The 14834-nt window shown below is 56.2% G+C and overlaps 1 protein-coding gene across 1 annotated transcript in view; it reads left to right on the top strand.

Annotated features, from left to right (window-relative positions):
• Nucleotides 1–14834, top strand: part of LOC144722936 (DENN domain-containing protein 5B-like) — an 82495-nt gene that overhangs the window by 47853 nt on the left and 19808 nt on the right. Inside the window, 9 exon segments of the mRNA XM_078601361.1 lie at nucleotides 2539–3303; nucleotides 4277–4508; nucleotides 5057–5207; nucleotides 6087–6174; nucleotides 8030–8152; nucleotides 8864–8998; nucleotides 10587–10739; nucleotides 11330–11420; nucleotides 13752–13875. Of these exon segments, the coding sequence (XP_078457487.1) occupies nucleotides 2539–3303; nucleotides 4277–4508; nucleotides 5057–5207; nucleotides 6087–6174; nucleotides 8030–8152; nucleotides 8864–8998; nucleotides 10587–10739; nucleotides 11330–11420; nucleotides 13752–13875 (1862 nt within the window).

Below are 14834 nucleotides of genomic sequence, written 5' to 3'. Positions count from 1 at the left end.
GCTCGCCAACCAGTCGGCTGCGGCGGTGGCGGACGCCTTTGTCCAGGGTTATGTTTTGGACAAGGGCGCCCCCGAACGCTTGCTGACGGATCAAGGAAAGAATTTTTCGAGCGTTTTGTTGCGCGAGGTGTGCGACCTGTTGGGTACAAAGAAAGTGCGTACTTCCCCTTACCACCCGCAGACTGACGGGATGGTTGAGCGTCTGAACAGGACGATTACGTCTATGTTGTGCCAACAGGTCTGCGACGATCAGGTTGATTGGGACTTACAGGTGCCGGGGGTACTCGCGGCCTATCGAATGGCCCCTCATGCGGCGACGGGGTTTTCCCCATTTTTTCTTATGTATGGGCGGGAGGCCGATCCGGCCATGGACGTCCAACTGGGGATTTCCCAGCCACGTGCAAAATCTAAATTGGCAGACCACATCAAATTTAATATCGCCAAATTGACTGAAGCACGGGAGGCGGCAAGGTTGAATTCGCGGTCGCGGCAAATTGCGAACGAGAAATTGCATGAAAGGAGGGTGCATACGCATGATTGGAAACCAGGCGATAAGGCCTGGCTGCATTGTCCACATGCACCGTTGGCTACGTCCCCCAAGTTGTTGAGACCTTGGAGGGGACCGGTGGAAATTGTGCGGGTTGCACGACCCCAGAGTATACAGATTAAATGGGGGAAACGCCGTTGGTACGTGCACCCCTCCCGACTGAAGCCCTATGCGGCACCGTGTGACCCCGTTCTGTGCCGTGACGACCGGGCGTGTGATGTGACCGTCGACCCGGGGAGGGAGGTGTCGCAGGCTGATCCTCACGTGTCTCCACCTGACCCACCCCCAGGTGCCTCGGGCTTGACGGCTGCTGACCGTCGAGAGCTTGAACCCCGGGGCACGCACGGGTCCTCGATGCCTGGCCGATGTCTTCCTGAACCGCCGGCACCACCGGACGTTCAACCGCGTCTGGTGCCGTACGACGGACCGGCAAGGCGGACTCGGGCTAGGGCTCAACAATTTTCATGAAGACGTTTTTTCTCTACACCGAGCTCGCCCGGTGTTCCCCTCTGCCGGGGTAATGTCCCGTTGTAGGGACGCTCGGAAAAAGAAGGGGACACTGCACGAGTCGAAAGAAAAAAAAAAAAAAAATTTCCATTTATTTTCCTTTTTGCATACACATTGCTATTGTCACTCGCCGGTTTGTATATATTGTTCTATTGTCGCGGTGGCATTGGTTGATGGTTGCGGATGGTAGTGTTCGCGTCGTGTTGTGTTGTTACGTTAGTTGTTGTTCTTGTTGTTGTGTTGTGTTACGGGGCACACAGGGCGGTTTGTATATTTTTATAGCAGCCGGGTCGGCTGCGAGCTATGTGGTAGGGGGTGATGTAGTGGTGGTATTGACGTGCGCCGACTGTGACAGTGATGGATCACGGGGCGGCGCGGGGTGCGGGGTTGGGCACGCGTTGTGGGCGTGGTGTGGACGCGCGCGCCGGGAGTGACAGATGACGGGGCGGCGCGGCGTGGGTGGTGAGGCACGATGAGATGTGGGAAAAGAGGATCGTAGCCAGCGCCCAGCGATTGGTCGAATAAGTGGGTGCTCGCAGCGACGTCCGCAGGTGGGGTATAAAGGGGGACGCGCGAGAGCACTCGGGGAGAGTTACCCAGTTGAAGACCCGAAGACGGAGCTGAAGACCTAGTGCCCCGAGACCCCTAGTCCCGCCGTCCTTGTGGGGACCGGGGCCCTGTGTGGCTCGGAGGCGAGGCTGTGGGACCCGGGGTCCGACGCCCCCATGGGTCGGGCTGGGGACCCACAGTCGAGACGGATACCCCGGGCAGGGAGTGTCCCGAGTAGCTCAGTGGCGTTAGTCGCCGAGTAGCTAAGTGGATGTTGGTCATCCGAGTAGCTCAGTGGCGTTAGTCGCCAAGTAGCTAAGTGGGTGTTTGTCACCCGAGATACTAAGTGGATGTTGGTCATCCGAGTAGCTCAGTGGGCGTTAGTCGCCAAGTAGCTAAGTGGGTGTTTGTCACCCGAGATACTAAGTGGGTGTTTGTCACCCGAGATACTAAGTGGGTGTTTGTCACCCGAGATACAAAGTAGGTGTTAGTCACCTGTGAACGAGTTTGATAAAATAAAGAGTGTGTTACCCGTGAAGTCGTCTCCCGCCGAGTTACTACATTACACATATACGACAGGGATATAGTTATACATTCATTAATCATCCGATATATATCCTTTCGCTCGTGATACGTTTTATACGTGACGGGTTTACGTGGCCCCGTAGAGACTGCGCACTCTACGGCCGTGAAGACGGGACAACGGCTCAGGTAGTGCCGGAACACGGGTAGTCGCCGGCCTGCGTGCAGTAACAGTACGTCGGTAGTGCCGGCGGTACAGGCGCAGTGCCGGTACGTGGCTAGCGCACGCGCGTGTGTGCGAGGGTCGGCCATCCGGCCCACACTCTCTCGTTTGCTCGACTCGAAACGTTGCCGTTTCGTTTTTTTTCCCCCGCCACTTCCCCCCCCCCCACACCCCCCAACCCTCCCGGCAGGCCAACCTGTGTTTCGTGGACATCACCAACCACCGGGTGGACGTCCCCGAGGACCTGCCGCTCTTCCCGCACAGAGCGGAGCTCGTGGCCGAGCTGGCCGCCGTCCTCGCCGCGTTCCGCGTGCCGCCGGATCCGCCGCCGCCGCCCGTCGCCGGGGGCGGCCGCGCCATCCGCCGCGGCGGCAAGCCCCTCGCGGCGACCGCCCCCGGCGCCGGCGGCGGCTTCGCCGACCCGGCCCCCGCCCCCTCCCGCAACTCCGCGGCGGACCCCGACCCCGCCGACGGCGCCGCCCTCCGGCGAGGGGGCGCCGAGCCGGCGCGGCGACGTCGGCCGCGCGACGACGAGGCCAACGGCAACGGCCCCGCGGCGGCGGCGGCGCGGGACGGCCCGGAGCGGCTCACGAGGATACAGGCGCTGGCGCGCCGCGCGGGCATCGGCCTGCCGGCCGCCGCCGCCGCCGCCGAATCCGCCGACGTCGCGGCCGTGCCGGAACCGGGCGATGGGACGGGGCGTCCGCGGGACACGGAGAGCAGGGCGGGAGAGGAGCGGCCGGCGGCGGCGGCGGCGGAGGAGGCGGTGAGGGCGAGCGGGCTGAGCGAGCGGGAGGTGGACGACCTGCGGCTGAACGCTCACCTCCGGGAGGCGTTCGCCAACCGCTTCACGCACATGTTCGCCGACTACGAGGTGTTCGTCATCGCGCCCGCCGGCCAGGAGATGGAGGCCTGGCTCGGCAGCAGCCGCGAGCAGACGCAGAACTTCGACAAGGTGCGCCCGCGCTCGCTCGCGTGGGAGCCGGCGCTCGTGGCGCGTAAAGCTGCTCGCCACGAAATGAACGGCGATAAGTCGCTGGTCTCGTCAGGGAGCATGAACCATCACGCGAACTGCGGTCATCCCTCACGGCGGCGTTTGGCTGCTGGCTGCACTGCGCACTTTCGGATGCGCTTCTGTAGCCGTTTGGAATGCTCTTCCTTCCGATATCAGGAAGCACTTTTAAATCATCAAGATTGAAAACTCATTTATTTAGAACTGCTTTTTGGGTTTAGTTTATTGTCCTTCCCTCACACCTCCAATTAGCACGTTGGACTACGTTCGGTGTGAAAGAAGTTCATATACATGCAACTATTTGATGATGTTTTGGCAGTGGTGCACAAGCACGAATAACGAGACTCAAGTCGTTTGTCTGTAACAATGCCTTAACCATCAACTTGTTTAAAATGTTTTATATTTTTTTTACTTTGTGTAATTCATTTCCACGACCTTCCTCTAACTCGCCGCCACCTGCAATGCCCCCACAAACCCCCGTCGCTGATCCTCCCATTCCCTTTTTACGTCCTCTTAGTCATTACCTCCCTCTCAAATCCTGAGCTAGCTCGCCCCCTCTACCCGACACGCACTCTCACCGGCCCACGAGCTCCGTCGCCGCTGTATCGTTCACGCTCAGCTTCACCACAACGCTCTCGCTCCCTTCCTCCCTCCCACCCCCCTCCCTCCCACCCCCCTCCGTCCCTCCCTCCCTTCATCCCTCCCTCCCAACCCCCCTTCCTCCTTCCCTCCGTCCCTCCCTACCACCCCTCTCCCGACCACCCCCTCTCCCTCCCTCTCCCTCCCCCCTCCCTTCATCCCTCCCACCCTCTCTCCTTCCCTCCACCCCTCTCTCCCCCCCCCTTCTTACCACCCCCCTTCCTCCCTCCCTCCTCCCACCGTCCCCCCCCCCCCCTCCTCCCACCGTCCCCCCCAGGCGTCGTTCCTGTCGGACCAGCCCGAGCCGTACCTGCCCTTCCTGTCGCGCTTCCTCGAGACGCAGATGTTCGCCTCCTTCATCGATGCCAAGATCCTGTCCCAGTGGGACGAGAAGGACCCGGCGCTGGCCGTGTTCGACGCGCGCGTAGAGAAGACGCGCCAGCTGCACGTGCGCACGCCCACCCTGCGCACCTCCACGTACCTGCGCAGCACGTCCGGCGAAGAGGCCGGTGCGTGCGTGCGTGCGTGCGTGAGCGAGTGTGTGTGCGTGTGTGTGTGTGTGTGCGTGTGTGTATGCATGTTGAACTTATTTCGCACCGTACATAGCCAACCGTGCTAATCGGAGGTTGCCGGGGAAGGAGCGATGGTGTCACAGTGGTGTTTGTGGCGGTTCGCGCTGCGCCACGAACCCCCGGCGACTCGGGTTCGATTACCCGCTCACGGGTCGACTGAACCGGTCCTGGACCTCCCCTAGGTCCACTCAGCCTCAAATTAGTTCCTGGGTGCGGTGTGTAAACATCGCCACTTGGGAGACAGAGGCTGCCAGCCGGGCGTGGTGCTGGCCACCCACCCCCTCTTGTGCCGTGCTGGCCTTCATAGGTGCTCGCTAACAGCACTTTCCCCAACAGTCTGTTAAGACAGTCCGGAGGATCTTTGCCTCTTGTATGTATGTTGAACTTCTTTTGCACCGTGCATAGCCAAGCGCTATGTGGCGTGTCTCTGCGGCGTGTCTCTGCGATGCGTCTCACTGCATGGCGTGTCTCTGCGGCGTGGGCAGAGCTGGCCGTGCTGTCGCGCCTGGCGCGGATCGACCACACCGCCGTGCGCCCCCACCTGCTCGACATGCGCATCGGCCAGGGCAAGTACGAGCCAGGCTTCTTCCCCAAGCTGCAGGCCGACATCCTGGCCACCGGGCCCCCCGGGAACAAGTGAGACCCCCTTCCCCCCCCCTCCCCCCATCCCCCCCACCACCGCAGGGACACATTCCCCTCCTCAGGCCAAAGTTCGTGGCTGTTACGGCACAGCTGGTGCATCTGCCAGTCATCTCGGTCAACTCCATGGCACCTGGGTCTCTGCCGTGACCAACTGTGGCCTCAAAGTGCGTCTGGCCTGGCACGGGCGCCGTGGTGACGTCACCGTCACTGAGTGGCGAATGGCAGCTGTTGTTGTTTTGTATGTGGATGTATGACTGTGTGTGTATGTATATCTGTGCGCTAGGAACCCGGCGACACGAGTTCGATTCCCGCTCACAGCCAACACCAGTGACGATTATTTGAACCGGTCCTGGGCCTCCCCTAGGTCGACTCAATTGAATACCTGGTGTGATGTGTAAACATATTGGCACCAGGGAGCCAAAGGCGGCCCGGCGTGGAGCTGTCCACCCACCCCCCGTGTGCCGTCCTGGCCTTCATTGGTGTTCACTAACAGCACTTGCCACAACAGTCTGTTAAGGCTAATCTGGGGGATCTTTGTCTTTGTGTGCGTATGTATGGCTGTGTATGTGTGGGGAGTGGCAATATAGTGGTTAGCGCACTGCGCTATGAACCCGGTGATTGATTCCCACTCACGACTAATAACCGTGGCGAATCTATGAAGCAGTTCTGGGTCTCCACCAGATTGATTTGGCCTTAAATTAATATCTGGTGCGATGTGTAAACATTAGCACTTGCCAGACAGGCACTCAGGCGTGGTGCTGGCCACCCACCCCCTTGTGTGCCGTTCCGGCTTTCGTAGGTGCTCGCTAACAGCACTTGCCCCGACAGTCTGTTCACGGCAATATGGGGGTTCTTTGTCCTTTGTGTGTGCAGGTGGGTGAAGAGAGCGAGCAAAGCTCCGTGGCTGAGGCGGGATCACCTGCGGCAAAACTCGGAGCACCAGCAACTGGACAACGAGCAGGTGCCGTGCGCCTGCGATTTCCCGAAGTCTCTCCCATTGTGAAGTGGCGCTTCAGGGCCCATCAGAACACACACTAGAATGGGCCAAGGCACGTCTGTGTCACAGCCTAATCCAAGTCTTCACTGAACAAAGACAAAGATCCCCCATGTAGCCTTAACAGACTCTTGGGGCAAGTGATGTTAGTGAGCACCCGTGAAGGCCGGCACGGCACACGAGGGAGTGGGTGGCCAGCACCACGCCGAGCCGCATTGGTCTGCCGAGTGGCGATGTTTACACATCGCACCAGGTGCTCATTGGAGTCCCCACGCGCGCCCACACCCAGACACACACGTACGCACACGCACGAGTCGACCTAGGAGAGCCCCAGGACCGGTTCGAACATTCTCCGTCGTAATTTGTCGCGAGCGGGAATCGAACTCGGGCCGCTGGGTTCGTCGCACAGTGCGCTGACCTGCTACACTTACACACCACGCACACGCCAACGATAGAATGCGGATCGACAACACGGCTCAATGTGACCACGTCTCACACTGCTGTGCAGGCAATGGCAGGTCCTGGCTCAACGTGATGAGGAATTTGCAGTGCTTTTATTTATTCATGAGTGTCGCGTGATGCCGGTTGGGGGTTTTGTGGGAGGCTGCCGAGTAAAGGAATGAACGAAAATGAAAATGAGAGCGGTGGCAGTTTTGTCCGGAATGGGATTGGGAGTGAGTGAAGGGATTTGAGGATTTGGTTGACGTGGTCTTGTTTACAGACGGGGGTGTGGAGTCTGGCTGTTGCATTCTGGATAATTTAGAGTTTCGATGGGAGTTAATTGAGAAAGCATAGAGGGGAGAGAGAGAGAGAGCATTAATCAAGGTGAGAAGTGACAAAAGCAGAGCTGTAACAGTGTTAAGCATTCAGGTCGGGCCTGCTTGGGATGTTTGGCATCACCGGCATCGACTGTGAATCACGGCCCTTGTGATCTTGATTTTGTAACCTTTGAAATTATTTTTTACCGTTACGTTTGTGAAATAGTTTTCTCTGATTTTGAAAAATTGCGCAAAAATATGCGGGAGATTGTAGAAAGGCTTAAAAAAAATGCTCGTCCTGCGATTAATGGTTCAAAGGGTTATGTTTCATAAGTTTGTGGATTTCTGCAATCAAAGCGAACGGACAAAGATGTGGCTTGTTGTTCGAGGAACCTAATTGTACGTCTTCTCTGTTCACGCTCCGCTTGTGACCTTAACACAACGCTCGCTATTTTTTGCGCAACGCCCGACTTAACGCGTAACCTTGCTCAACCTAACGGGAATGTGCTACTGAGACGTGCCGATTCGCGATGCGCCGCGCGCAAAACCAACGCTCGTCGTGAAATACGCGCCGGATGTACGCGCACGAACATCGGCTGGCCGCGTGTGCAACGCACGCCGTAATGGGCACTTAACGTGCGCTACGATCGCTTGCAAAAACGCACGCACTTTAACGCGTTAAAACGCCGATGCGCGCGATATATAAACGCACGTGGCCAAAAAATGCATGCCCAAATGATCTCCCAAAATCGACTGCGCACTGGAAGGCACACCAACGTCACGAATGTTGTATTTATATATCGTGTGCAAAAAAAAACAATACTAATTGTCGCGATAAAAAATACCGCGCGCTAACCCCAAACAACAACCACGCCTCGGGACGCGTCCTAACACACCCTGCGAAACGGGGGGCGCAAACTCCCTCGAAAACAAACCGCAAACTAACGCGGGTTCCACCCCCGCACGAACACGCGTGCATGCGCAAAACGCACGCCGACCTGCGATGAAACAAAAAATAACCGCGCACGCAAAAACAACAAACCGCGCCACGGCGACCGCTGCAGCCGCCGCTTGCTGCAGCCGCCGTCACGGAGATGAGCCCGGGCCTGGACGCGCTGGCGCTGCCCGGGTGGCGCATGGTCAAGCGTCCGAGGCCCCCGCGCAAATCCATGTCCGAGTGCAACCTGGTACGGCGACGTCCGAGGCACCCCGGCGGTTTGGGGGCCGCCCCCGTTGCACCGACACCGCCGCCCGCGAACGCCGCGGCTCGCGTCGGGGCGGCGCAGTGAGCGGAGCTGCGGCACGCAGCATGAGGACGGAGGAGAGGGGGAGGGTGCAAACGGGACGGGGGAAAAAAATTTAACTGGTCCTCGAATGGAACTGTAAACACCGCCCCCCCCCAGTTCGTCAGAGAGTGCACGGGGTGTCAGTAGTTTTTACGTGCCTATTTGTCATCGCACCTGGTCACGTGATCCTATGTCTGTGCTGACGTTGTGGTTCCTACGTTCCATTTAAGACATGCCACCAAATTTTTCTATTCCTTGTCTCTTCAACTCCTTCAACTCTCGCCTCCCTTCACTGTTTTATGTATGTTGAACTTCTTTCGCACCGTACGTAATTGGAGGTGCAGGGGAAGGACAACAAACTAAACACAAAAAGCAGTTCTAAAGAAATGAGTTTTCAATCTAGATGATTTAAAAGTGCATAGCTCCAGTGACTTCCTAGTATCTGAAGGAAGATCGTTCTAGACGACCGCAGAAGCGCGTCTGAACACGCTGAACACGCTGTCTTTGTTCGACGACTAGCAAAAATCCGCCGCTGCTTCTGCGAGGCTGCCCTTCACCTTTGACCCCTTTGTGCCGTGCCTGCCACCGCTGTGCGGCGTTTGCACCCGGTAGAAGTTCTTAGCCGACGGCCGAGGCCTGGGCAAGGGCGGCGTTCGGCAGCCCAAGCTGGCCGACCTCTCCCCTTCGGTGTTCGCCAAGACCAACCTTAAGTTCGTGGAGGGCCTGCTCAAGGAGTGCCGCACCAAGGTGAGAGAGAGAAATATATTTTTATATTGATTTATTTTACCAGGTAAGGCCCATGGAGCTATGTAGCTCTTTTAAGGTCGGTGGTGGATATGCACGTGGCCTGTGATCCAGCACTGCGGAGGCAGCGAGGGTTGGCGGATCACGCACATGTTGTGAAACTCCCTTCCCGTAAGTGTCGAAGTGTCATAAACTATTGAAACGAAACCGTTTTTATTTTACCAGGTGAGGCCCGCTGAGCTATGTAGCTCTTTCTCAGAAGCGACTTGGCCATCACAAGTGGTAGCTCAACGAAGTGGCTTATCATCATCATCACGTGGAAATGTATAGCAGCCAAATACTCTAAACGCGTTGATGTTCATTCTTAATGTGGAGGGAAACACCGAAGGACCCGGAGAAAAATCCACACGACCATGGCGAGAACACGCAAACTCCAAATATACAGCAGCAGGCGTCAGGGTTGGGATTGAACCCACGACCTCCTGTAGACCAGGCGAGGTAGTTAACGTCTCACCAACCGGGTGCCACAACCGCTGTGTGGATTAACATCCCGAGCGTTCACAGACGTAAGTGAAATTCTCGCTCACGCCACGCTGGCAGTGCGGCCTCCACGAGAGGAAGCCCTTTAGAGCCCCTCTCTCACGTGGTAATTGGCCTACTCCTCCACAATGGCCAGACGTTTTGGAAGAGGCGGGAGTACCCACGCTTTACCCCACCACACGCGGCCGTCCGGTCGACTGAATGAGGGCCGAATGTCACCTTGGCGTACCTCTGGCGGGCCACACGTCAACGCGCATAACTTGGTGCTATCCAAATAATAAAGCAACGAATCATCCCCGTAACGTCCGAGTATAATGAGACCTTCGCGGTGGCGGATGTGACCGAACGTGCTAAAGTCACTTGCACGGTGTTGCCGGGTTGAAGATGAGATCCCCCCTCTAGCACCCGATTGGTGGGGCTAGGATGCTGGCAGTCATGGGTGGTTATCGTTTGTGGGCCGTTTTGAAGTGGTGGCCACGGGCCGTACGACAAATGAAGTCCGGAGACGTAGCTTCCTCACCCCCCCCCCCCCCCCTCGTGGTCTGTGTTAAAGTGTCGCTTACGCGATCCCAAATTCTCACGACAGGTGCCAGTCCTGTCGAGGAAGGTCGAATACGAATTGATGGATCCTGTACGAATAACCGTATCAACACGTGACTCCCTGTAGCAGGGCTACAAAGTGGCCAGTAGGTGGCAGCGCAGCATTAGGTTGCTGACGTGTCTGTGTGGAATTTACATTCATATGGGCAGCGGTAGTACAACGGTTAGCGCGCTGCGCTACTAACCCGGCGACCCGAGTTCGATCCCCGTACACGGCCTACACCAGTGGCGATTATCTGGGAACTCATTTGAGGTCGACTCAGCCTCAAATGAGTACCCGGTGCGGTGTAAACATCGCCACTGGGGAGACAAAGGCGGCCGGGCGTGGTGTTGGCCATCCACTCCCTCGTGTGCCGTGCCGGCCTTCATAGGTGCTCGCTAGCAGCACTTGCCCCTGCAGTCTGTTCAAGTCTACACGGGGGAACTTTGCCTTTTTTTGTCCGTGCGCCAGACCAAGCGCATGCTGGTGGAGAAGATGGGCCAGGAGGCCGTGGAGCTGGGCCACGGCGAGGTGACGCTCACCGGCGTGGAGGAGAACACGCTCATCGCCAGCCTCTGTGACCTCCTCGAGCGAATCTGGTCACACGGGCTCCTGGCCAAGCAGGTGGGGGTTCTGCGCTGGACGTCTGGCCGTGCGCCCCGAGGTTGAGCCGGGCGGCCCACGAGGGGAGGGCTGAGCTTCCTGGGCGGTTGAATCCCGAGCGAGCTCCCGCGAGATCAGCGGTCGTGTGGAGGATTTCCGTTGCGGTGGGGTTGGAGCGAGCGCCGTAACGACGTTTGCTTGCCCCCAGGAAATTTGGCGAAGTGACGAGAATCGTGGTCGCGATTTTAGTAAAGATTTGAATATTCCTCCTCTTGTTTTGTGCTGCCTAAGTTGCATAATTCTCTTTTTTCTGTATTTTCACCATATTAGTGTGACGGAAACTCATTTCTTTAAAACCGCTTGTTGTGTTTAGTTTGTCCTTCCCCCGCACCTCCGATGAGCACGGTTGGCTGTGTACGCTGCGAAAGAAGTTCATCATACGTGCATACTTGTAAACGTACTGCGTGCACAGTTTACACGATTAATACACAATCGATGACAGGCGCCGCTCGCTTAACAGCGCTTGCCCCAAAAGTCTGTCCAGGCTACGCCGGTGGTGGGGGAGGCGGGGGGGGGGGATCTCTATCTCTGTTGTTGGTCTGCGCGAACAGGGAAAGTCTGCGCTGTGGTCCCACCTGCTGAGCTGCCAGGAGAAGGAGGAGGAGAAGAAGGAGGCCGCGTTTGAGAGCGCCGTCCCTCTGGGTACGTGGCCCCGCGGCTTAAGCTCCCAGAACACCCGGGGGGGGGGGGGGGGCAGGCTGTTCGCACAGGCAGCTGGGAGAGAGTGTCCCCTGAGAAAGCAGCAGCAGAGGATGAACAGCGGCAGCGAGCGAGGTGCTGGGCACAGCCGCCGTAGAGGGTGGCAAGATGCAAACGCAATAGGGGGAGCCGAGTGGTGAATCGCGGGGTCTGTCGTTGGAGTCTATGCCACTAAATTATTGTGGTCTTCTGGAAGAATTCTAACCACATGGCCACGTGATGCTTGCTTTTAGACATATATCAAAGTCTTCTTTTCAAACCAGTTGAAATTTTTTTTCAAATCAGCTTCTAACATACTCTCTGGTTCTTTCGGTAAAGTCATGTAGGTAGAAAAAATAAATAATAAATTATGACGTTTCGATCGCAACACAAGCAATCGTCATCAGGTAGTAAGATACAGCCGTAGAACTGCTGACCAAGAAAGGGCTGCTGCAACAAGAGGCTTCATACAGGTTTGAGGTGGGTGTCACCCAAGGGCGAGTAGGCGGGGTCAGAGATGCGCCAAAGGAGGATTGGCATGCTAATGCACACGAGTACAGCAGTTCTACGGCTGTATCGTTCTACCTGATGACGATTGCTTGTGTTGCGATCGAAACGTCATCATTTATTATTTATTTTTCCTATCTACGTGACTTTACCGAAAGAACCAAAGAGTATGGATCCCTGCAGTCACGAAAGCTTCAAATCAAGATTCAGCTTCTAACACGTCCAATCTGGGTCGCAAACCTAATGAGTACAAAATTGTGAACGGACTGTGCGGTGTCACCAAAACGCGGGAAGATCTATCCGAACATGAGCACCGTGCATGGTATCGCCAGCGTGCACAGAGAGCGGTAAAAACGTTCGCTTGACAAAGTGGCATTGGCCTCACTTGAAAAAAAACTGCTCCGACAAAACTCCGGATGAGTACGTGTGTGGAGAGTTGGAGCCGCTTCAACGGAAACAGCGGTGGAGAACGTTTCTGGCAACCACCCCGACCAATCCTGATGCCTCGTGTCGCACAGAGCTCGGCTGTCTTCTTGTGTCCATTGTGGGGGACAAATGTGGCAGCGGGCAGGCGTAGTGCCGGGCCCCGCATGTGCTGTGCCAGCCGTACTGAGCGCTCGCTAACAGCACTGGCCCCACCAATACTGTCGTCTGTAAGGCTTCATGGGGGGATCTTTATGTAGGAGGCTAGTTAAATGAATGTCTGGGCGTGTTGTGCGTGCATGTGTGTGTGTGTGTACGTGGGGATCGGAAGTGTGGTGCTTAGCAAGCTGCGCAATGAATCTGGTGACCCGAGTTCGATTCCTTCTCACGGCCAACACCAGTGGCGATTATTTGAACTTGTCCTGGGCCTCAAATGATTACCTGGTGCAGTGTGTAAACATCGCCACTAGGGAGAGAGAATATGTGGTGCTGGCTCCCTACCCCCTCGTCTACCGTGCTCGCCTTAATAGATGCTCGCTAACAGCACTTGTCCCTAAGTCTCTTAAGGTTATAGGATGATCCTTGTCTTTGTAAGCAGTTCACGTAAACCACGAGAGATTCTGTGTGGACCAAGCTTGCAATTCCAGAATAATTTAAATCATGAGCCTGAATTACAAAAAACGATTAGTCATGAGAGGGGTGAATTACTAAAAGTGTTTTTTCTGCATCTGTGTGTGTTTACCTTTTGCTGTACTTGCGTGTGAATGTGTATGTATCTGAAGCTGTGTCTGTAAGTCCCCCATATACTGATGTAAGTACGAGGGATATGTTCCCGAGTTTTCTATAAATCCAAAAAGTCAGGGATTGGGATACGAAATTTCAGATAGTCCAAAAATTTGGTTTGTTTTGGATGAATCCAAAACTATGACATCAGAGAAATGACAGCACTTACAATCCATCACAGCCGTGCTTTTCCCGACACGAGTGGCTGACGTCACTTTTGTGAAGACAAAGCGACATTAAATCGTTACGTAGTGCAAAAATCTGAAATGTTACTTTTGATCGAAAGCACCTTCCTAATGTGTACATGCCAGCGTGTGTGTGTGTGGGACGTGGTAGTTGTAGCGGTTCGCATGCCTCTGTCGATTCGCCACCTGGGAGACAAAGGCGGCCGGGCGTGGTGCTGGCCACCTCCCCCCCCCCTCGTTGCCGGCCTTCACTAACAACACATTTCCCAGCAGTCTGTTAAAGCTATACGGGGGACCTTTGTCTTTGTGTGTGTGTGTGTGTGAATCTGTGCATGTGTATACCCCGTTCACTTCTGCTCTGATTCTGCCAAACCTGCGATTAAATTTGCTGCTGCAGATGCCACCATCCTGAGCTGTGATTGGTGGGTTTTCCCAGGGATCGCGGCCAATCAGGAGAGGAGACGGTCCGACGGGGGCCTCATTATGCCCCCACTCAAAGCCTCTCTAACGCAAGACATGAGGTGAAGCCCCACAAACCCCCCCTCCACCCCCCCCCCCCGGTGGCCACATTGCACCACGCCAACATAGTTCACATGACCCTAGCAACGAGCTGTCTTGTCGCACATTTGCAGCTGAATGTTCAATTCGGAGCGCTGACCCAGCACAGCCGATCTCGCGCATGCCTCTGTGGTCAGGCCTGGCGAGAGGCTGACCGAGGTAGTGGAACTACACCCTGGCCTCAATTTCACGTGAGCCCCATATTCGTTGAACTTTTGTTTACGAAACCAAACTATGTTTTATTTTACTAGGTAAGGCCCACTGAGCTATGCAGCTCTTTTTTCAGAAGCGACCTTGCTATCACAAATGATAGCTCAACGAAGTGGCTTATCATCACGTGGAAATGTAGAGCAGCCAAACACTCTAAACGCACGTTTTTAAATCTGGAGGGTAAAACCGGAGGACCCGGAGAAAAGTCAACGCGACCACGGGGAGAGGGAGAGACGCAAACCCAAATATACAGCAGCAGGCGTCAGGGTCGGCATCGAACTCACGACCTCCCGCATACCAGACGAGGGAGTTGACATCTCGCCACCGCGGGGCCCCATACAGAAGAGGATACGGACCCCCAGCCAACATCACTTGCCAGTGCGCCACGCTTCTCTCAATGGGTCTGCGGCGTAGGCGTTCAGTGCGCTCGTTTTACTGGATGAGAGCCCATTTGGGTTTGGTATTTGGATTGTTCCGGAGCGAACGAAACGCGGGGCAAAAAGAGACGTGCAGACAAAGATGACCCATGTAGCCTTAACAGGCTGCAGCAGCAAGTGCTGTTGGCAGAGCAGCTATGAAGGCCGCCACGGCACGCTAGGGAGTGGGTGGCCAGCACCATGCCCGGCCGCCTTTGTCTCCAAATTAGCGATGTTTACACACTGCACCAGGTACTCATTTGAGGCTGAGTCGACCTAGGGGATGACCAGGACCA

The sequence above is a fragment of the Lampetra planeri genome, chromosome 16 (assembly GCF_965212315.1).
Source record: "Lampetra planeri chromosome 16, kcLamPlan1.2.h2, whole genome shotgun sequence".
NCBI classification, from domain to species: domain Eukaryota; kingdom Metazoa; phylum Chordata; class Hyperoartia; order Petromyzontiformes; family Petromyzontidae; genus Lampetra; species Lampetra planeri.
The sequence above is the reverse complement of the archived record's forward strand: the minus strand, read 5'-3'. Positions and strand labels throughout refer to the sequence as shown.